General features: G+C 55.2%; 1 protein-coding gene across 2 annotated transcripts; it reads left to right on the top strand.

Annotated features, from left to right (window-relative positions):
* The first annotated feature begins 9,732 nt into the window (after positions 1-9,732).
* CCKBR (cholecystokinin B receptor) lies at positions 9,733-19,176 on the top strand. 2 transcript variants are annotated; one of them, XM_053384929.1, is made up of 5 exons: positions 9,733-9,930; positions 14,909-15,160; positions 15,270-15,519; positions 17,562-17,689; positions 18,542-19,176. In XM_053384929.1, exons 1-5 carry the CDS (start codon positions 9,801-9,803, stop codon positions 19,078-19,080), a joined length of 1,299 nt encoding a protein of 432 aa, XP_053240904.1. In that variant the 5' UTR covers positions 9,733-9,800; the 3' UTR covers positions 19,081-19,176. The 2 variants fall into 2 exon arrangements, with proteins under 2 accessions (XP_053240904.1, XP_053240903.1); XM_053384928.1 differs by having other exon boundaries at positions 14,906-15,160.
* The last annotated feature ends 3,745 nt before the right edge of the window (positions 19,177-22,921 follow it).

Here is a 22,921-nt window from a genome sequence, read left to right as displayed (position 1 = left end):
TGGTCTTGTCAGGTCATGGCTGATAGTGGCTTTATTATTTTGCTGTACCCGGCTATTCAAGCCCCGCAGAATCTTGCCATGCCTAGGAACCCTCAAAAGTTGTCGCTTTGTTTTTGGCGAGGGGATTTTAGTGACGGTGGCTAAGCTTCGGGTGCCGACACCTAAAATGTGTCCTAGGTATTTGATTTCCTGTTTGCAGTATTGTATCTTTTTAGGGGATACTTTTGTCCCTTGTAAGCGAGGGCAGTGGGGAGCTGTTTAGTGTCTGTTTTGCATGCTCCCTTGCTTGTTGTGCATATTGTTGTTGTTTAGTCGTCTAGTCATGTCCGCCTCTTCGTGACCCCCTGGACTAGAGCACACCAGGCCCTCCTGTCTTCCACTGCCTCCCGCAGTTTGGTCAGACTCATGTTTGTAGCTTCGAGAACACTGTCCAACCATCTTGTCCTCTGTCATCCCCTTCTCCTTGTGCCCTCAATCTTTCCCAACATCAGGGTCTTTTCCAGGGAGTCTTCTCTTCTCATGAGGTGGCCAAAGTATTGGAGCCTCAGCTTCAGGATCTGTCCTTCCAGTGACCACTCAGGGCTGATTTCCTTCAGAATGGATAGGTTTGATCTTCTTGCAGTCCATGGGACTCTCAAGAGTCTCCTCCAGCACCAGAATTCAAAAGCATCAATTCTTCGGCGATCAGCCTTCTTTATGGTCCAGCTCTCACTTCCATACATCACTACTGGGAAAACAATAGCTTTAACTATACAGACCTTTGTTGGCAAGGTGATGTCTCTGCTTTTTATGATGCTGTCTAGGTTTGTCATTGCTTTTCTCCCAAGAGTTGAGCATATTAAAAGGTCATAAATGTATTGCAGAAGCACAGACCCTGCAGGCAGAAGTACGTCCTGTAGATCTTGATGCAAGATTGAGGAAAATATGGCGGGTGACTCCGCATATCCCTGGGGGAGCCTTGTCCAGATTAGTTGGCCTGCTTTCCAGGTAAAAGCAAAAAGGAACTACCAGGTAGTTTCTGCCAGGATGGCATTTAAAAGGGAATTTGGGTTGCCTGCCACTGGGAGGCACTGTATCACAAATTGGTTAACGAGTCTCAAATCTTGGACTAAGCGGTAGCGCACTGGGGTCTCTCCCCCCCCCCCCCCAGTTTTTTAATCAGAAGTAAGGAGGTATTACAAGGAAAGGCGCAATGAACTAGAATTCCCTTCTCTGGGAAATCTTTTATCATGGGATCTCAAGCCTTTAATAGCCTCTTTAGGTACAGGGGATTGTTGACTACATGGGTTGGGTATGGTAAATCTGTCCGACAGGTAATCTTGACTGGCGTGGCTGATTTTAAAAGTCCTACTGAGGTGGATTCTGTTCCCCATAGCCAGGGGGGCATCTCCTCTTCTAACTCTGAGGGAAGGTCAGGGAATTGGCGCTCTGTTTTTGTTTCCTTGGAAGGCAAAGGCAGACTCTTCAGGCATATGTTCCTCACAAGCAGAGGGCTCCTCCACATTTGGGAGGGCAGAGTGGGGGGCAAAGGGCCCGGGTAGCGGAGGGCAGGTCTGAGGGGTCCAGTCCCTGCTCTGGTTCTCTCAATACTCACCCCTCTGGTAGGGATGTGGAACCACAGCAGAACTGCAAAGAGAAGGACATGGGGACAGGTGAGTCCCTCCCTGAGCACCTGGCAAGGCTATTCCAAGACTCCCCCCCCCCACATTCCAAGTCCTACTACAGGGGAGGGACACCCCAGGCCTTGGGGGTCAATCCTGGCCACCTTCCCCCAGAACGTGGTTCCCCAGGGAAGGTGCCCGTCCAGCTGACAACTGCCCCACAGCCCAGCCCCCTGCTTCCTTATCAGACCCCACAAATGGGGTGGCCACTGGGGGGTTGGCTTTCCAGTCGCTGGCCCAGATGGACCTTTGGTTCGGATCCAGCCATCTGGCTCTTTGCATCTTTTGACTAGGGACGCGGGTGGCGCTGTGGGTAAAACCTCAGTGCCTAGGACTTGCCGATCGTATGGTCGGTGGTTCGAATCCCCGCAGCGGGGTGAGCTCCCGTCTTTCGGTCCCAGCTCCTGCCCACCTAGCAGTTCAAAAGCACTCTTAAGTGCAAGTAGATAAATAGGAACCGCTTTATAGCGGGAAGGTAAACGGCATTTCCGTGTGCTGCGCTGGTGCTGGCTCGCCAGAGCAGCTTCGTCACGCTGGCCACGTGACCCGGAAGTGTCTTTGGACGGCGCTGGCTCACGGCCTCTAGAGCGAGATGAGCACGCAACCCTAGAGTCGGACACGACTGGCCCGTACGGGCAGGGGTACCTGTACCTTTATCTTTTGACTAGCTGCCCCCCATGTCCATTCCTGCCCTCCTCTGTCCCAAAAAGGAGGGCCACTTGCTCACCTGGCGCCACGGGCCTTGCTGGGGGGCCAGCCTGTTGCAGCGTCTGAACAGGCGCCTTAAGCACCTGATCCTAGAAGAGGCAAGCAGAGAGATCGACTCAGAAGCCGGCAGCCCCAGTTCTTGGGGGGGTGTTTGTTTGTGAGGGGGGGCATCTAGAGAAGACAAGGAACCACTGCTGAATTGGCAGAACAGAAATATGTGGAACCTAATTGATCCTTGCTGGCCCATCGTGACCAATTCCTTCTGTCTCTCTGCAGTTCAGTGACCTGAAAGGGCATCATCAGAGCCTGAAAGAGGCAGCCCAGAGCACGAAGGGCTGGCAGAGAAAGAAAGGAGGCCCCAAGTGCTCTGGGTTCAAGAGCTACGGCCATGCCAGGACCCAGAGAGCCTGGCTCCCTCATTCATGCCGTCAAGCAGCATATAAATTTCATGAAACAAATGAAATAAACAGGGAGAGGAGAGAGCTTTGGGTCATTATTAACATGGATGGGAACTTATTCTCATAATGTTTAATTGGTTGGTGAAATTGGAAGCCACAAGATGCAGCAAGGACAACAGGCTTGCCAGTTTGGAAGAGGGGTCACGTCTCTTGACAGGAGGAGGAGGAGAGTATCTCTGGTTATAATCAGACCTAGCTGTCTACAGCTTCCAGCTAGAGTCCAGCATGGAAGGCACCTGCGGGAGGACAGACCACAGGAGTGGGCTGTCGCTGGTGGGCTTCCTGGAGACATCTGCTTGGCCTGGGCTCTGGGCGGAAGCCCCTTCTCCAGCTATGCCATATCCCTTGCTATATCCAACGCTCCTGCCCAAAGGAAAGAGAAGCATTGCCAGCCGTTCAAGGGCTGCTCTGCCTCATCTTCTTAGGACAGCCCTGCCCTTCCTGGAGAGGGAGGAGACCCCTAGGAGGGACCTCCAAGTCTCAAGGGGTCCCAGAAGAGGAGCAGAACCTGAGGGAGGTGGTGCAGACTTCCTTGGAGCCAGAGAGACCCGCCAGGAAGGGGGAGAAGGCCGTTGGTGTTGGGCAGCTGGAGAGATGCAAGATGGAGCCAGGCAGAGGCGTAGCAGTTGGAGGGCGGGACTAGGAGGACCTGGGAGAGCAGGGTTCGAATCCCCACACAGTCATGAAGCTCACTGGTGGACCTTAGGCCAGCCTGGCCTACTTGGCAGGGCTGCTGAGAAGATAAAAATTGGTGGCAGGGAGAACCATGAAGGCCACCTTGAGCTCCTGGAAGGAAAGTGGGCTAGGAATGTCATAATAAATGATAAGAGGGGAGAGAAAGGGGGAAGACATGGAAAGAGTGTGGAGGAGCTGAGCAAAAAGTAAAAGTAAAAAGTAAAACAAAAGTGTTAAAATAAAAAGTAAAATAATAAATAAAATAAAATGAATCAAATAAAAGTAATAAATCAAAATCAAAATAAGAAACTGGAAAAATAACAATAAACCAAACGCTTCTCCTTATCTTCTCCAACCGCCACCAACTCCTCTCTCCTCCCCTCCCCTCACTCCTAATCCACAATGGCTGCCTGAAAGCCAGTGGCTTTTAAAGGAGAAGCAAGAGATGTCACAAAGGAGGGGGGGTCCTTGTCACCGTGGCAACCCCCTCACCTGGACCTGGGCCCACCTGGTGATGCTCCTCCTTCCGAACTCGGAGGCCCCTGCTGCTCCGCCTGCCCCTGGGCTCCATCTGCCTTCACCTCCTTCTTCCTGCAGCCCCATTCCCAGAGGGAGACCAGCCCCACATCCTCCCAGGGAGGCTAGGGGTCTCCATAGCGCAGGATTGGACCATCTGCTTTGCATGCAGGTCTTCCATCCTGGGCGACATCTCCGGGGGGGGGGGGCTGACAATGTCCCCCCCCCGAACCCTGGAGAGCAGCTGCCAGTCAGTGCAGGTGATGCTGGTCCTAGTCCAGCCATTACACTGGCTCCTCCTCCTTGAATTAATCTAATATCCTTTTGAGATCAGAGAGACCTTTGTCTGGTTCAGGAAGGGTACTGAGCAGCTGGAAGGCCAGCAGAGGAGGGCGACCAGGAGGATCAAGGGTCTGGAGACCAAGCCTGATGAGGAACGGTTGAGGCAGTTGGGTATGTTTGGCCTGGAGAAGAGGATTCTGAGAGGAGAGCCATCTTCCAATATCTCAAGGGCTGCCAGAGGGACCAAGATTGTCTTCTGCTGCTCCAGAGGGGAGGCAGGAAAGGAGATTCAGGCTAAACATCAGGAAGAACTTTCTGATGGCCAGTCTCTCTTGGAGGCTTTTAAGCAGAAGTTGGAAGGCCACCTGTGAGGGATTCTTCACCCGTGACTCCTGCATTGCAGGGGGCTGGACTAGATGACCCTCGGGTCCCTTTCCAGCTTTACAATTCTGACTCTAGGAATCCATGCCTGGAAGTGCAACTTGGAGGAGCTCTTCCAGAAGGGACGCCCTCCTCAGGCCGCATCCTGCTGTGACCCAGGCGAGGCAAAGGGCTCAGTCTGGAGAGCAAAGCTCTGGTGGTGCGCCAGCCTTTCAGAATCCTTATTTAATGGGAAGTGAACAAGTCGTCTTTTGCAAAGGTTCATGGAAGTTCTAGGAGCGCCTTTGCCCAGCTGGACCAGTATCCCCCTTTCCCCCCATTTTGGGAGGGGTGACCTGCTCTGAACTCCCTCCTCCTCCGCGTTGCAGGTCATGCAGTCCTTTGGGGGGGGAAACCACCGTGTCAGAACCATCCTAACCAAGAAACTCTGCCTTTTCCCAGGACACGAAGACTGAGAAAGTGCCTCTGCCTTTTCCGGGTGCTGTGGGTGGGGGCACAGAGTCGCCTTAGCCAGTGTGGTTCAGGGACGGCCTTCCACTGCTGCAAAGGCTGCTGGGGGCAGCCCACCCTCCCGCATCGCCCCCCCCAGACCCCGGCCACCCTGCCTCAGATCGGCCTCGGGAGTCCCCACAGCTGCAATATGGGGAGTGTGTAGCACTGGCCTACTTGACAGGGTTGTTGTATCCACACAGGACTGCTCAGCATCCGAAAGTGCCTGGCACATGTGGAGCCTTCCCTTTCCTTGTGGGAAACAGCTGCAGCGCATCAGGAGACGTCCCTCCACTTCTTCTCTCTCCTGTGGCCAAAGGGGCCATGCTGGATACCAAATAGGCAGAGTAGACCCTGGCCCTTTTAGGCACCCTGGGACAATGGATCAAAATAATTCTGATTTGATCTTAAAAGAAAATGGCAATCAAGCTTTCTTAGTTCAATGTTATTCCAGGGGGCGCATGAGACCTGCCCCCCACCCTGATTTTGACTGCCTAGGGGCCTCCCTCCACAGGGTGTAATCCAGCCCTGCCACATGAACTGGCCTCATCCTCTTCTTTTTTAATTATTATTATTTATTAAAGATGTTGTTGATTTACAAAAGTGTGTGCAATGTCTCTCTGCCGTATTTTCCCCCCAATGTAACATTTTACAAATCAGTTTCATTTGTTGAGACATTAGGAAGAAAAGAGGAAAGATGCGGGGGGGGGTCGGGTGGCCATGTTTCTATTTTACTTACTATATGTGGGGTTTGGTGTCAGCGTCGCTTGTGCAGGTTCTCTGCTGTTCACTTGTGTTCCTTTGGTGGTGAGAGAGGTTGGGGTTGGCCCAGGGTGTGGTTGTTCATTTGTGGTTGGCTGTGGTGGTCTTTCTTTTCGTGTGTGACTGAGGTGGGTGGGTGTTTTGGATCAGGTTAGCCATATTGATTTGTATGCTGTTGGTGGTTTCTTGTCATTGTCTTGTTGGGCTGTGTATGTGATAAGGGGGAGCCACACCGGGGTAAAGGCATCTTCTTCTATTTGTCCCCGTGTCAGTTTCAGTTTATTGGTTAATTTTTCTAGTAGGGCTGTTTCTCATACTATTTGGTAGCCTCATCCTCTTTTAAGCCACCCAGGTGGGGGGCCATCCCTGCCTCCTGTGGGAGGGAGTTCAGTGGTTCAACTCTGCACCCCAAAACAAGCGCTTTCTTTTCTCTGTGCCTCCCTCTCCCAACAGTCTGTCTTGTTGGATTGCAGAGGTGGGGCTTTCGGTTTCATTTCTTGCATTTATCTGACTTCAAACGTTTGTGTCCGGCTTCAGTCTCCGAAACAAGCTGGCTCCGTCTTCCATGAGGTGCCTTTCAGAGCTGGCAGGGGAGGCCTGCTTCCCTGTTCTTCCTCTGCTGCTGCAGGTTTCAAACTCCTCTCCTCCCTGGCCCCGTTGGCCAACTCTCCCTGCAATTGCGCCGGGAGTTGCACTTTGACGCACCTGCCGTTTAGCGGGGTCTGGACTGCTGCTCTTCTTGCCATTTTAATTTTGGCAAACCGTCTGTTGGAACCAATCGGTTCTCTGCCGAAAACTGACTGCTCCAAAAACAAGAGTGGCAGTAATTCAACTAACATGTCGCACCAGGGAAAAGGTTAGCACTGAATTTTGCGAGAGCGCTGAGGGAGCCGGGTACAAAAAGAGTGGCATGGTTGGGGGGGGCTGTGAAGCCTGGCATAACACGGCATTAAAGAAGGAACATCCAAGACAACTGTAGCAACATCTGGGCCTTTGGACTTGATAGAAAAGGCAAGGAAGAGTCCCAGAAGAGAGCTGCAGAAATTGGCACATGTGGAATACTAGAAGACACACAGACCCAGCAAAGCTGAAATGATTCGGGACAAACCAAAGGAAGACCTTTTCCAGGCAACATAAGAACCCCCCTGCTTCTTGCTTCTGCCATGCTTATGGGTCTCAGTTCCCCACAGGCACCTGGGAAAAGAGGAGGCCGGATTCTGATGCCCTGCAGGGCTCAGGTTAGGTTCTTGGGTTCTCATGCCAAGAAGTCAGGAGTCATTTGCCCTTCCCCCCCCCCCAGGAATGGCCATCTCCATCAGCTGCCTCTTGGAAAACCGAGAGCAAGGCTGCCCCCACCCTGATGCCTCCTCTTTGCCTCCCCCAGAATGAACTTTATGTTGGAGCTTGCCCCCGTCCGTCCACCAGCTCTGTTTCCTTCCATGGAGCTGGCACAGCTGACTCTTCGTGACCCCATGGACCAGAGCACGCCAGGCACTCCTGCCTAGGACCCTCGTACCTACGGGACCGCCTCTCCTGGTATGTCCCACGGAGGAACTTACAGTCTTCAAACAAAAACATCTCGGAGGTCCCGGGCCACAGGGAGGTTAGGCTGGCCTCAGCCAGAGCCAGGGCTTTTTCAGCTGTGGCCCTGATCTGGTGGAACGTTCTGTCACAAGAGACTAGGGCCCTGCGGGACTTGACATCTTTCCGCAGGGCCTGCAAGACGGAGCTGTTCCACCAGGCCTTTGGCCAAGGCACAGTCTGACCCCCTCCTGCGGTAATCCTCACAGAACTCTAGCCCAATGGTTGCCATTAATTTGATTTTGTATTGATTTTAGAATGACTTGATTTTAGAATGCTGTGTTACTTTTATTGCTGTTAGCTGGTCTGAGCCCGGCTTCGGCTGGGGAGGGCGGGATATAAATAAAATTTTATTTATTTATATTATTATTCCACTGCCTCCCACAGTTTGGTCAGACTCATGCTGGTAGCTTTGAGCTAGGATGCAGCTATTCCCAGGTCTGCGCTCTGTGGAGCAGCTGCAACAACAGAAGCGACTCTCCCTCCCTCCATTTACGCTCCTCACGGCCAGAGACTGAGCCTGCATGGGAGCTCCCTCTGCCCTTCCCTCTTCAGTCCCCTCCTGGTTCTGGGAGATGGAGGTTCAGGAGAAGGTGGGGAAGCCCCTGGCCCTTCCCTTTCCTGGCCTGCCTCATCCTCCTCTTCCTCCAGCTCTGAAGCGTCCCCTGCCTCCGCCTCTTGCCTCCCGACTGGCCCAGTTCCCCACAAATCACTGCCCCCCTCTTTCAAGCCAGACTCCAGCCCCTCTTCCCGTGTAGGGTCCTGCCAGCCCCTGCCAGCAGGGCTGCATCTTCTGCCTTCACTGACCCCCTTTTCCTAGCGGCAGCCGCCACCCTCTGCACAGAGGAAGAGGAGGAGGAGGAGGAGGAGGAGGAGGAGGACGTCACCCCCTCCTCCCCCCCTTCATCCCTCTCTCCAAAACTCAGAGAGAGACATCAAAAGGCAGCTTCAAGGGGAAGCCAAGAAAGGGAAAGTGTGAAGAGCCCCCAGGCCACGCAGGCGCAGAGCCCCCCAGGGCACCGGAGGAGAACCTGCGCTCCTTTATTGCTATTCCCGGAGGCTCCCTCTCCCCGCTCAGCAGTCCCGCCCCCTCCGGCTGCTTGGTCTGCAAGCCCAGATCCCCATTCCGCCGCCCTGACAACCTTGCTTTGCCAAATGAAAGCCAGCGCCTCCCCCGCAAAGAGACAGAGAGGGACCCCCCCCCCGCCAGGAGCAGAGAACTGTGGCTCTGTTTATTGTGTTAATAGCCAACCTTTTTCCTGCCAGGAGCTCAAGGGGCGCGACCAGGGGCTTCTCCGGCTCCGCATTTATTTCCCACAACAACCCTGCGAGGGAGTCTAACCCAAGAGAGGGGGGAACTGGGAACCAGGAGGAACGAGAGAAGCTGCAGTTCTCAAAATTCTCCCCTCTCGGATCGTGGGGGGGGCGGCCAAGGGGAGGCGATGTGTCACGGGGGGGGCACCTTGGGAGGCTTCGAGGGAGGAGCAGCCCCCTCTGCGGCTGCCAGGCTCCCTCCCCCGCTCGGACCCGCAGGCAGCACTTACCTGGCTGCCGTTCGGCCAGGTAAACAACCACCTGTGTCAACAGCGGGGGGGGCGGTCAGGTGCCTCCGCCCCTCCCCCAGCAAACACGGCTCGGGGCTGCTGCTGGGAGACGCCACCCCCCCCACTCGAGGAGCCCGAGGGCCAGCAGTTTGGCCCTCGCAGGGGTGGGGTGGGGGCTTTTGAAGCCCCCGCACCGCGCCTGTCTGGCTGGAGTCTGAGCGCCCGCCGGCCGACCTTCTTCCCCGAAAGACCAGGGAGCACTCTGCACATGCCCCGGGGGCACGGGGTGCGGCCCTCGTGTGGAAAGCGCCTCGCCACCCCGGGAAAGTGTCCGCGGCCCCGAACTCTGCCCATGCTCAAGGGCGCCGCCCAGCTGTTCCCGAGCGCTCCTCCTCCCTCGCATTGCAGGGGGTTAGCTAGATGACCCCTGGGTTCCCTTCCCGCTCTGCCAGCCTGGGATTGGCCTGCGCTCCGCCCCCGCCGCCGGGGCATGTGCAGAGCGCCCCGCCTGCGCCGCGAGGGCCCCCGTCCGCCGTCAGGGGGCGCTGCTGGGCCGGCGGCGCGGGGTGCGGGCGCGGGGTGGCAGCAGCCTTGAGCCGGGCGCTGCCGAGGCGGCGGCGGCGGCGAGCGAAGGGGGAGGAGGCAGCGGCGGCGGCGGCGGGCGAGGAGGGGCCGTCAGTCTGCCTGGGCTGCTGCCCGCGACGCCACGCCGCTGCGCGCCCGGCACGGAGGACCCGCCCGGGATGGAGGCTCCGCGCTCCTTCAACGAGTCGCTGCTGTGCGGCCGGACCGGGAACGGCTCGGCCGGCGGCGTCTGGAACGGGACCGGCGGAGGCTGCGACGCTTCGCCGAGACCCCCGCGCGGAGCCCGAGGTGAGGAGGAAGGGGACCCCGCCCGAGGCATCGGTGAACCGGGACAGCTCCCCCCCCCAAAAAAAATTTCCACCTTCTCTGCAGCACCGGCGAGCCTAATGCCGGAATCCACCCGCCACGCGCGCACGCGCGCGCATCTCGGCCGCGGAACTCCCGCGCCCACCCCGCAAGATCCCCCTAAAGAAGAGGGTGGGAGCCCCCATCACCGTCTCCCTTTTTGCCTGGGACACCCCCAAAGGGGGCATGCAACACACGCAAGCAACACGTTCCTCCGGGGACCCCCTCGCGCTTCTCGCGTGGGAACTCTGAAGCGCCCCCCACCCGCGATGCCACACAGCCCCAACGGCGCTGGGAGGGTAATGGACTTTCTCCCTCAGCATCCTAGAAGAGACCCCTGTCGCCAGAAAATAGGGGGTGCCTTTTGATAGACCCCTGTTTTCTGGTGAAACCCCCAACCCAACTATTTGGAGCCTCCCCAGCCCAAGCCCGTGTTTGAGGCAGCGGGGAGACCCCCTCGTCTCCACGTGGTGTCGCCTCCACGTCCCTGGATCGGGTCCTCCAGCCTCCATTTCTGCCCTTTGCAGGTCCTGACACCCCCTCCCGCAGTCCATCTCAGTCATTCCCTCCGGTCCTTGGAGGACTTCGGGGCATGCACAGAGTTCTTTTGTGGCCTGGGTGCTGCCGTGTCCCTCCAGGTCGGACCCCTGGCTTCTATTCTCGGCGTGGCTTTCGGGGGGGGGGGCTTGGCTTCTCTCCTGGGGGTAAGAGCATGAGGACAGTGCCAGGGGCCCCTCGAGTTCGGCCGGGAAGGTGTGCGGAGGAGGGAGAGCAGGATGAGGCGCGGGAGGAACCGTGGAGGGAGCTGGGCTTGGAGACCGAGAGGAGACGGGATAGCCATCTTCTACCCATCACCTCCTGGCAAATAGAAGGGGAAGAAATGGAGGCAGTGAGAGATTTTACTTTCTTGGGCTCCATGATCACTGCAGATGGTGACAGCAACCACGAAATTAAGAGATGCCTGCTTCTTGGGAGGAAAGCAATGACCAACCTAGACAGCATCTTAAAAAGTAGAGACATCACCTTGCCAACAAAGGTCCGTATAGTTAAAGCTATGGTTTTCCCAGTAGTGATGTATGGAAGTGAGAGCTGGACCATAAAGAAGGCTGATCGCCGAAGAATTGATGCTTTTGAATGATGGTGCTGGAGGAGACTCTTGAGAGTCCCATGGACTGCAAGAAGATCAAACCTATCCATTCTGAAGGAAATCAGCCCTGAGTGCTCACTGGACGGACAGATCCTGAAGCTGAGGCCACCTCATGAGAAGAGAAGACTCCCTGGAAAAGACCCTGATGTTGGGAAAGGAGAAGGGGACGACAGAGGACGAGATGGTTGGATAGTGTCTTCGAAGCTACAAACATGAGTCTGACCAAACTGCGGGAGGCAGTGGAAGACAGAGGTGCCTGGCGTGCTCTGGTCCAGGGGGTCACGAAGAGTCGGACACGACTAAACGACTAAACAACAACAACAAATATCGGAAGGGATGTCCCCCTCGAATCCTGGAAGCGTAGAATTGGAAGGGACCCCAAAGGTCCTCTAGTCCAACCCCAGCAATGCAGGAATCTCAGCTGAAGCATCCGGGACAGAGGCCACCCAGTGGAACTCCCTCCCTTGCAAAGCTAGACTGGCTCCTGGTTGTCCTTCCCTGGTAGCCGAAGACCTTCTTGTTCCAACAGGGGAGCTTATAATGAAAGGGTTGGGACCCTGCTGGTTTCAATTGTATGTCTTAAAATAGCTCAGACAGACAGAGAGAGAGAGAGAGAGAGAGAGAGAGTGTTTTTTTCTGGGGGGACGCAGAGGGACGCATACCCCAAAACATTTTGTGAATCTAAGTTTGGCAACATTGAGGGGCAGGATTTCAATATGAGTAGGAAAATGAGAGTTGTTGTTGTTTAGTCGTTTTGTCGTGTCCGACTCTTCGTGACCAACCTGTCGGTCTGTCTATCTATCTATCTAGTGCTTTTTTCTTTAAAAAATTGTTTAGGGGTACTCTCATTCTGTTTTCCTTTATAAAGTAGGGAGATAAAAGGAAAACAAAATGAGAGTACCCCTAAACATTTTTTTTAAATAAAAAAAGCACTAGATAGATAGACAGACGGACAGACAGGTTTATTCTAGTAATGTTTATTTTTATTTTTTTAATGACTTCCTCCCCTATGTTTTTAGCTGTTTGTATTTTATCTGTCAGCCACCTTGCATTCCAACAGGGGGAAAGGCAGGGTATCTATAAACAGATAACAAGAATGACAGGTGATGATAAGCTCTGCTTCAGAAGGAGAACCTGCCCCCTTCTCAGGGAGGGAGTCCACACACACACACACACACCCCCCGCCAAATAGCTCTTACTCCCAGAAAGTTCTTCCTAATCTTTAGTGGGAAGGTGAAGCAAGGCTGTTTTCTGCCGCTCCAGAGGGTAACACCCAGACTGGTGGATTCAAAGGGCAAGAAATGAGATTCCAACTAGAACATCAGGAGTAATTTACTTATTATGATTTGAGAGTGGCGTGGTCTCCCTGGGGAGGTGGTGAACTCTCCTGCCTTGGAGGTTTCTAAGCAGAGATCTGACGGCCGCCTGTCATGGATGCTTTAGCTGAGATTCCTGCATTGCAGGGGGTCAGTCGAGATGACCCTCAGTCTCCCTTCTGCGAAGGAGAGTGGGACTCCGCGGGGAGGCTCACCTGGCACAATCATCTCATGGCTTTCATGCTGGGCAAAAACTTTCCTCGTTACCTAGCTCTCTGGCTTGTCTTTCTCTGTGACCTCTTAGAACTGGTGTGGTGTTTTCAATGTATCTTTAAGGTATCATTTCAACATGTTCTTTGTTTTATTTTAACGTATCTCTGTGGAGGTTTTCTGTTTCTTTGTTTGTTTGCTCATTTGCTTCTAAGCCGCTTTGAGTTGCCTTTGGCAAGATAAAGTGAGCCTCCAATTTAATAAATAATAACCAAAGGTACAGTCCTACCTCAGCTCCCGAACGCCTTGGGAGTCGAACGTTCCGGCTCCCAAATGATCGAAAACTGGAAGTGGTTGTTCAGGTTTTTTCGAACTTTTTTGGAAGCCGGACGGACATCTTCCACTCCTTGGTTTCTGAATGTCTCGGAAGTCGAACGGACTTCCGGAACAGATTCCGTTCGACTTCCAAGGTAGGGCTGTGATCCTAACCCCTCCTGCATTAATTCAGACAGGAGGTTTGGGAGGCGGGGGGTCTGGGTCTCAGAGGCACAAGGGGGGGTGCCAGGCAGTCATGCCCAGGGGTCTTCCGCCCTCTGGGGGAGGGTCAGCTGGAAGGCATGTCCTTGGCAGGGGCAGGGAGAGAGAGAGGAAGATCCGGGTTGTCTCTGTGTAGGTGTGCGCACAGCTCTCCACACACACAAACCCCTGTTCGGGGGGGGGGCTGTTGGCGCTGGCACTGCCTGCTCCCTCCTGCCTTCCGCTCCCATCTCTGCATGTCACGGCCGGCTGACACATCCTTATCAGCAGAAAGGTACCTTGGCAAACAGCGGCCTCTTCCCTGGGAGAAACCAGAGGAAGCAACACCTGGAGAGGCGTCCGGCAAGGATAGCAGGACGCCTGGGTCCTCTGGGATGGGTGGCATGAGGGTGGGTGTCTTGGGTGGGCAAGGCCCGTCTCTGAAATGAGCCACCCTCAGAAAACTCCCAGGGGAGGCCAGCTGTCAGCCTCTGCAGGTTTCAGGGCCTGGCGAGGCCTCTGTGGGCAGCAGCAGTGTCAGCGGCCTGCTCAGAGCAGGGAGGCTGGCATTGGAGTGGCAGGGGCGGGGGGGGCGAGGGGAGCTGCCAGCAGCTGTTGAGAGAAGGTCAGGCGGCAGTAGGTAGGAGAAAAGGGAGTAACACCCCAGGGCGGTGGGTGGCACACGCAGGATTTGGAGAGTTGGGCAGACCAGATCCAGAACTGCCCCTGCCTGGGAGAAAGGGAGGATGGACTGCTGCAATGCGCTCTGCGTGGGGCTACCTTTGAAGGTGACTCGGAAACTGCAATTAATCCAGAACGTGGCAGCTAGACTGGTGACTGGGGGCGGCCGCCGAAACCACATAACACCAGTCTTGAAAGACCTACCTTGGCTCCCAGTACATTTCTGAGCACAATTCAAAGTGTTGGTGCTGACCTTTAAAGCCCTAAAAGGCCCCTGCCTAGTAGACCTGAAGGAGCGTCTCCACCCCCATCATTCTGCCCAGACACTGAGGTCCTCTTCTGAGGGTCTTCTGCTGGTTCCCTCACTGTGGGAAGTGAAGTTACAGGGAACGAGGCAGAGGGCCTTCTCGGTGGTGGCGCCTGCCCTGTGGAACGCCCTCCCACCAGATGTCAAGGAACTAAACAACTATCTGACTTTTAGAAGACATCTGAAGGCAGCCCTGTTTAGGGAAGTTTGATGTTTTATTATGTTTTTATACCTGTTGGAAGCTGCCCAGAATGGCTGGGGCAACCCAGTCAGATGGGGGGGGGTTTGGAAGTATTATTATTATAATACTCCCCAAGGAAGCTCATCGCTAAAGAGACACCCCCCCCCAGGCTGAAGCACAGGGAAGCTGCAAGCACCCTAGAACTGTCGAGTTGGAAGGGACCCCTGGGGGTCATCGAGTCCACCCCCAGCAATGCAGGAAACACAGCCACAGAATCCCGACACCCTGGGGGTAGCATAAGCCCCATAGCTCCTGGTTGGCCTCTCTGGGGCCAGGCCGGCCGGCCCGCTTGGCTGCCACCCGCCTCATTCTGGGCAGGAGAGTTCACGCTGGCCTCTCCCCCTGCTCTCTTCATGACATCATTTAAACTACATTACTGTATTTTAATATTTTGTTGGAAGCCGCCCAGAGTGGCTGGGGAAGCCCAGCCAGATGGGCGGGGTATAATTTTTATTATTATTATTATTATTATTATTATTATTATTATCATCCCTCTGCAGCAGACCTGGACGTGACCGTGCGGATCTTTCTCTACTCGGTGATCTTCTTGCTCAGCGTCTTCGGCAACGTGCTGGTGATCTGGGTGCTGGTGGCCAACAAGCGCCTGCGCACGGTCACCAACTCCTTCCTGCTCTCGCTGGCGGTCAGCGACCTCATGGTGGCCGTCTTCTGCCTGCCCTTCAGCTTCATCCCCAGCCTGATGGGCACCTTCGTCTTTGGCAAGGTCGTCTGCAAGGCCGTCTCCTACCTCATGGGTGAGCCGGGGGGCGGCACGCCGGGGGCGCCCTTGAGCCCCACGCAGGGGAAGGGGCTTCCGTGGGTCTGAGATGGGACTCCTTGACCCTCTTCCCCATCCTCCCCCAGGGATGGCGGTCAGCGTCTCCACCTTCAGCCTCGTCGCCATCGCCATCGAGCGCTACAACGCCATCTGCAACCCGCTCCAGTCGCGCGTCTGGCAGACCCGCTCCCACGCCTACCGCGTCATCGCCGCCACCTGGCTGATCTCGGCTCTCCTGATGCTGCCCTACCCCATCTACACCACCACGCAGCCCGGAGAGCCCAACATCACCCAGTGCACCCACAAGTGGCCCGGGAGCAACGTCAAGCAGGCCTGGTGAGGAGCGGGGGGAGGGGGGAAGAGCGCTGGGCCCTGGCGCGAGGGAGCAGAAGGAGAGCCCGGCCGGATCAGGCCCAGCAGCCAGTCCTCCCAGCGGCCAAATGCCCCTAGGGAGCAAGATAGACTGCCCCTGGGACTGGGGGCTCCAGGAGGACCCAAGGAGAACCCGGGTTGCTGGATCAGGCCAAAGGGGACCCGTCTGGCCCACTGTCCTCTTCTCACAGGGGCCAACCAGATCCTCAATGGGAAAACCCGTAAGCAGGATCTGGGCCCAAGAGGACTCTCCTCTCCTGAGGGTTCCAGAAACTGGTGTTCAGTAGCCTCTGCACCTTGCTTGACAAGGGATCCTTTCTTCAAGCTGTAGTGAGGAAGGGAACGCTTTCCGGGAGGTCTGGAAGCCTCCTCAGTAAATTTGCTGGCCACAAGGACACGTGTCGAACGGCATTAAAAGCACGGCTCCTCCTTTCAGCTCCTCCGCACAGGAGTCAAGTTTAATGAGTAAACCAGGCCTGAGAGGGCAGCCCTGGGCAGAATGTCGATGGGCCCATCAATCAGACTCTAAGTACCATCTCTTGACTTGCTGACTCACAGCCCTTTTTTAATTAAAAAAAAGCCATTTTGTACAGAAAAAGGCAAAGACCCACAGATCAGAGGCAGTCAGAGTGGTGGCTTTCTGCCCTTTCCACCCTTTGGGCTCTCTTTAAGAATGTAAGAGCCTGTTAGATCCCAGTGGCCAACGCAGTCCAACATCCTGTTTTTGCCGTGGCTGAACAATTGTCTGTGGGAAGCAGGATCCGGGCAACTGGAATCCAGGAGCAGTTTAACTCTGCGCTGCATGAGGACAGGTTTAATTTTCTCTATCCTGAATCATCCTACACTCAGCTTCATTGAACGGCCACGTATTCCAGTGGGAGGGAAAGTGTTTTGTGCCCATCGCAGAAAGACCGCATCAAAATGTGGGAATGTTCAGGGATGCAGGAGAGGAGATAATGTCTGGTTATACCCTTTCCAACTTGTGTAAACAAGTTCACAATTTAGCAGAGTAACATTCCCCTTTTTTAAACTTGCAGTGGATGTGTTTGCTCAGGCTCTCTAAAGCCTCTATAATAACTATTCTGGTATTTTCCCCTTATTCCCTCATAAAAGATAAGACACAACACAGTCTTCTATAAAGGTTTACTCACACATCATTCTGTTCACAATCGGATCCCAGAAGGCAGACTCAGCTTAGAAAAGTAACATAACATATACCTGGAAACTATCTCATAAGGAGACAGTTCCTTTGTCCTCTCTTGGTTGGAAGCCAAGAGAGCATCTTTGGCTAAACAGATGTTGCTTCTTTAATGTATGTAGTCACAGAGAGAGATGGCTGCCCTGCCCTGTGCTTTTGTCATTACCTGCACAGGTGAGGCCACGCCCACCTTTAGTCGCATGCAGAGGAAATCTGTCCCAGCCCAAAAGGAAACAGGAAGTTGACCTGCTGGCTGGACATTCCTCCCCATGTGTAAACATGTTCACTCTAGGAAGGTTGTACTTGACTGCTCTTGTGTTTCACATCCCACACAAAAATGTCAGAGACATTGCAAAATGGGTTGGCCGTGTACATCAGCTCATGCTCAGAGGTCCTATTTCTCCAACCCGTTTACAAGTCTCTCCATCAAGGTGCATGACAGTACCTGACAATGGCCCTTCCTGGCCTGTCTGAGACGTCCTTTGGGAATGCTGAATGCCTTGGCTCCTCAACCTGTTCCCCATCCATGCCCAGAAGATGCCCTTTGGACAGGTCTGCTTGGCAAGCTCAACAGATACTTGCCAGGCTGGTTTTGCAGAGGGCTTCCCTGTGGCGTGACTTGAGAGGGTCTCCAAGGCTGACAGGGGGGCTCAGTTGCTGCTGTATTGCTCTCTGTTCTGCTTATGTACTTGTGGATGTGAGTTTACCTTGTGCACCTGGGAGCGCTTTGGAAAGAGGGTCTGGCAAATCCAGGGAGGAGAGTGAGGCCTTTCTCAAGGGCAACCATCTCCCCTTTCCTCCTGGCCAGGTCCGTCCTGCTGCTGGTCACTCTCTTCCTGATTCCAGGACTGGTGATGATCGTGGCCTATGGACTGATCTCCCGGGAGCTCTACAGGGGCATTCAGTTTGAGATGGACCTCACCCGGCAGGCCAAAGGTTGGTGTGGGGCAGGGGTAGGAAAAGCTGGGGGGTGGGCTCATCAGCTAAGCCGGAAGCTGGGGGGAGGCAAGGCAGCTGGTCCCTGGGCCTTGTAAAGATGCACAGGCCTGGATACCCACCCCCCCAAAAAAAATTTTTGTTGAAGTGTCATGCAAGACCTTTGCATCTGTACAAGCCTTCAGATCGTGGCCAGAGGGACTGGTGTAACTGAGTCACCAGCAGTTTTGATGCTTCAGAAACCCATTTTGCTGTTTATTGGGCTACGTTTTGAAGCTTGTTCCTCATGTTACTTCTGCACCCTGTTGGCTCTGCCTGAGGACGGGCGCTGTGTTAGAAATGTCACGATCATGGACTCGGAAGGGAACCCAGGGGTCATCTAGTCCATCCCCCCAAGGAAGCAGGAATCGGAGCCAAGGAGCTCCTGAAAAGCGACCATCCAACCTCCGAGGAAGGAGAGCCCACCACCTTTCAAGTCTCATAAAAGGTGCAGCAAGCTTGTTTTCTCCTGCTCTGGAAGGGAGGACCTGAACCAACCGATTCAAATCACAAGAAAGGAGATTCTGTCTAAAACTCAGGAGAAACTTTCTGGGAAGATGGTGGACTCCCCTTCCTGGAGGTTTTCCAGTAGAGGTCAGATGGTCATCTGCCCGGGACATAGCTGTCAACTTTTCCCTTTTCTTTCGAGGAATCCTATTTGGAATAAGGGAATTTCCCTTTAAAAAAGGGAAACGTTGACAGCTATGGCCGGGAATGTTCTGCTCCTGCACTGCAGAGGGTGGACTGGATGGCCCTGGGGGCCCCCGCTCTCCCGAGCCCTCCTCACACGCCCTTCCCCCTTGTGTCCCCCAGCCCAGCAGAACGGGGGATCTGCGGAGCCCCTCCCGCCCTGCGCGGAGGAGGGCGACGGCTGCTACGTCCAGGTGTCCCGGCCGGCGGGGGGCGCGGTGGAGCTGTCGGTCCTGACCCCCGAGGACGGGGCCCAGCAGGAGGCGGCTCGCGTCAACACCTCCCGGGCGAAGCTGCTGGCCAAGCAGCGGGTGGTGCGCATGCTGGTGGCCATTGTGGTGCTCTTCTTCGTCTGCTGGCTGCCCCTCTACGCCGTCAACACCTGGCGGGCCTTTGACCCCCAAGCCGCCCACCATGCCCTCTCGGGGACCCCCATCTCCTTCATCCAGCTGCTCTGCTTCGCCTCCGCCTGCGTCAACCCCTTCGTCTACTGCTTCATGAACAAGCGCTTTCGCAAGGCCTTCGCTGCCACCTGCTCCTGCGGCCGGGCGACCCCTTGCTCCCGGAGGCGCCCCCAGCCCCCCGAGGACGAGCTCACGGCCACGGGGGCCTCCCTCTCCAAGTTCAGCTACACCACCGTCAGCAGCGTCGGGCCCCCTTGACCCTGCTGGACAGCTCCGGGGGGGGGGCTGCCCCACATCCCGAGACCCTCCCCTCCCACTCCCTCGCACGCCCTCCCCCAGGAGGCTTCACCGCCCTCCCCTCTGGCACCCCAAACCTTTCCTCCCTGGCTCCCCCTTACCTTGGTAAGGTCAGTCAGAAACCGCCTGGGGGGGGGTTGCAGGGGGGACTAAAGCAAGAGGGGCATAAAGAGGAGCTGAGTTGCACCCCACTTCACCCCCATGTCTCCTCTAGTTCCCCCTCGCCCCCCACCAAAAGCAGCCTCTGCCCCAGACTTCCTCTCTGCTGCACCTGGAGTTTCCCCGTCCTCGGAAAAGGACACCTCCTCTGCTGCAAAGGCCCTTCTGCTGCCTTTCCCTCCTGGACACCTTGGGCTTCGTTGGCTTGCTTGTCGTCTTGTTGATTTCGGGGATTTTTATGTGGGAAGCAGGGCTGCTCTGAGGACGGGCGGACATGGAAACCCACTCCCCAAATCAGTGGCCTCGGGTGCAGGTTTGGCGGGCCATTCCGGAAGGGAGCAGCCTTCCTGCAAAGCCTTTCCTCAGCAGTCCCTGCGTCACCATGGCCACCCCCTAGAGAGCCAGGCAGGGGCTTCTCAGGAGACCCCCCCACCCCTCCACCTGAGCCAAGATGTTTGGCTGCTGGGCCCCTCGCCCCCCGCCCTGCCATCCCACCCACAGGAAGCCACCTGTGCTGGCCGTGGGACCTGGCTTGCCCACTGGCAAGGGGGCCACCCCTCTCGTGAGGCAGACCCTGCCACTCTGCACATCCCCTGAAGCTGCTCCCCGCAGGGGGGCCTGGGGTCTGCTTCCCTGTGCCCCTTCTCGCTGCACACCCCCTGCTTCTGTTTGTGCCAGACCCCCCTTTTAGTGGGGGTCAGGGGTCTTTTTCATGGTTTGTGTCTGTCGGAAAATAAAGGTTTTCCAACGTGATCTGTCTCGTGTCTCATTCCTGCTTTCAGCGCGGCGGAGAAAGTGGCAGGCTGGTCTCAGTCCCTGGATTTTGCCTGGGGGGGGTGAGAGAGAGAAATACCTGGGGATGTGGGATTTTTGCTCTTTCCTTCCCTTGCCTCCCCCAGCCCCAGGCACCATCACGTTCCCCACTTAAATATGCCAGCGGCTGTTGAATCATTCATTCTGGGGCGATGCTCATCTCCTGCGTCTTTTCTGAGCTGTGAGCGGAGGGGGGTAGGAGGGGGTGGCATGGAAATGGCCTTGGTGGGGCCTCCGGCAGCCTCAGCTTCCCCCCCCCCCCCGCCCTCCTTGCTGGAGCCTCTCAGCACCAGAAGAAGGAAATGAAAACACTCCCCACCTGCTCCCCAGTTACGCTTTTGGAAAGGGGGGGCACATTTCCAGCATGCCCACAAAACTGGCAAGTGTCCCGATTTTCCAGGGACAATCCTGGAATTACAGAAGCCATCCTAGTTTAGGATTGGATCCCAGAAAGCCCTGGGTCCCTTTTTCCTTCCCTCCACGTCTCGGAGAATAATTAGAAGTGGTGTAGGTGCAAAAACCCAATTCTGTTCATACTGGAAATAAAATCCCTGCACCAAGTGAAAGAAATGGCAAAGGTGGGATACGAAGAAGGAAAAGGTCACTCATCCATTCTAAAGTCTTTCATTGCAATTCTTCCTTTATTCGTTTATTGCTTTATTGTAAAGGGAGCCTTACACTGTCTACTGAGGAGTAACTCCCACGGTATTCAATGGAACTTACTCCCAGGTAACTGTGTCAAGACTGGGCAGCCTTGCACTGCAATCTGAAGCATTTTTACTCAGAAGGGGTGAGCTCCCGTTGCTTGGTCCCTGCTCCTGCCAACCTAGCAGTTCGAAAGCACGTCAAAGTGCAAGGAGATAAATAGGCACCGCTCTGGCAGGAAGGTAAACGGCGTTTCCGTGTGCTGCTCTGGTTCGCCAGAAGCGGCTTAGTCATGCTGGCCACATGACCCGGAAGCTGTACGCCAGCTTCCTTGGCCAATAAATCGAGGTGAGTGCCACAACCCCAGAGTCGGTTGCGACCAGACCTAATGGTCAGGGGTCCCTTTACCTTTACTAAGCTCCTTTGAGCTCAATAGGATTTACTCTCTGGGTCTACGCTCCTGATCATTCTCACAGTTACCATTCTTCTTGTTTGCCAGAGAAATGTTTACCTGGGGCAGGTAAAAAGAAGGTGTCTCTCCAACACAGACACACACCAAGTGGGGTCAGTTCCCCAAATGCTGGCCAGGCCATAGTTCATGTGGGGGCAGAGGTTGCCTGGCACGAGGCCCCCTCTCCCATGCCAGGCTGCCCTGTGCCCCCACATGAGGGTGAGGGAGGGAGGGACTGAGAGCTTCTCCTTCTCCTCCTCCTGGTTTCTTGCCCGCTCCCTGCTTCTTGGGAAATGCTATTGCTGGATCCTTGCGGGCAAATTCAGTGCCACCCCCCCACACCCCCCAGAAGACATCCAATCACGGGTAATGTTGGAAGATTCAAGACGGAGTAAAGAAAGGACTTCTTACACAGCACAGAGGTGAGCTGAGGAACTCCCTCCCACCGGAATCCCTCTTCTCCTGTGGGGGTGGTCAGATGATGGTTGGCCCAACCATCTCTGTGTCCAGTGTAAAGCTGGCCTCTCTGAGCTCCTTGGGGAAGAAGGGAGGGTTGTACAATTCAAGAAACCCACCAAGCAGGCCCATTTGGTGTCTGTGGTCCAGCCCCCCCCCCTCCTGCAAGCCCCCCACCAGGCCAGGTGGGTCTCCAGGGGGCAGAAAACCACGTCCTCTGCTGGTGGAGTCAGCCTCTGCTTTGTTTCCTAAATGCTGATACATGACTGTGGTGGCCGTTCTTCCTTGCTTGCTTGCTTCCTGCCTGCCCCCCCCCCCCGGGCTCCTTGAGGGGGTGTCAGGACTCCTGGCAGCGTTGAGGCTGCGTCTGTTTCCTGCCAGCATCTTAAATCCAGTTCTTGTAGCTGTCAAAGAAATCTATCTGCATCTTTGAAGTCCATTAAGAGGAGCTGGAAGAGTCATGTAGCATCCAGGCTAATGAATGTCTTCTGCCTGTCACCTCTCCTTGCAGCCCAGAGCCCGCCCCCCCCCCGCCCCCCCAGTTGTGGAGAAAGAAGAACTGCTGCAAGGATGGCCAACCCTTGCCTTGGCATCCTGTCATCCACCAGCACAGAGAGCAGCAGGAGGGGGCCGTGGGGATGGTGGGACGGGGAGGGGCCCATAACCTGTCAGGGTTTGAAAAAGAGAAGGTTCTGACTTCCTTTTTACTCCTTTGCCTCAAAGAGTCTATGAGAAAGAGTATTCTTGCAGAGTATTGCCGCTTTTACAGTGGTACCTTGGGTTAAGTACTTAATTCATTCTGGAGGTCCGTTCTTAACCTGAAACTGTTCTTAACCTGAAGCATCACTTTAGCTAATGGGGCCTCCCGCTGCTGCCGCGCCGCTGGATCACAATTTCTGTTCTCATCCTGAAGCAAAGTTCTTAACCCGAAGTAATATTTCTGGGTTAACGGAGTCTGTAACCTGAAGCGTCTGTAACCTGAATTGTATGTAACCCGAGATACCACTGTATTCTTAAAAAGTCTTCTTCTCCAACCACAACTGACAGCTTTTACAGACACCAAACACAACCAGCTGACTTAGTTCTTTTAGCAGTAAAGAAACAGTGGCCTATTTTTAGCTGTGACAGAGTCCTCTTGGCATGACCCATAGACTCATAGAATTGTAGAGGTGGAAGGGACCCCGAGGGCCATCCAGACCAGCCCCCCGCAATGAGGAATCGCAACTGAAGCATCCATGACAGAGGGCCACCCAAACTCTGCTTAAAGACCTCCAAGGA

This window comes from Podarcis raffonei, chromosome 4 (assembly GCF_027172205.1).
Source record: "Podarcis raffonei isolate rPodRaf1 chromosome 4, rPodRaf1.pri, whole genome shotgun sequence".
Classification (NCBI taxonomy): domain Eukaryota; kingdom Metazoa; phylum Chordata; class Lepidosauria; order Squamata; family Lacertidae; genus Podarcis; species Podarcis raffonei.
This window is presented reverse-complemented; position numbering and strand designations above follow the sequence as displayed.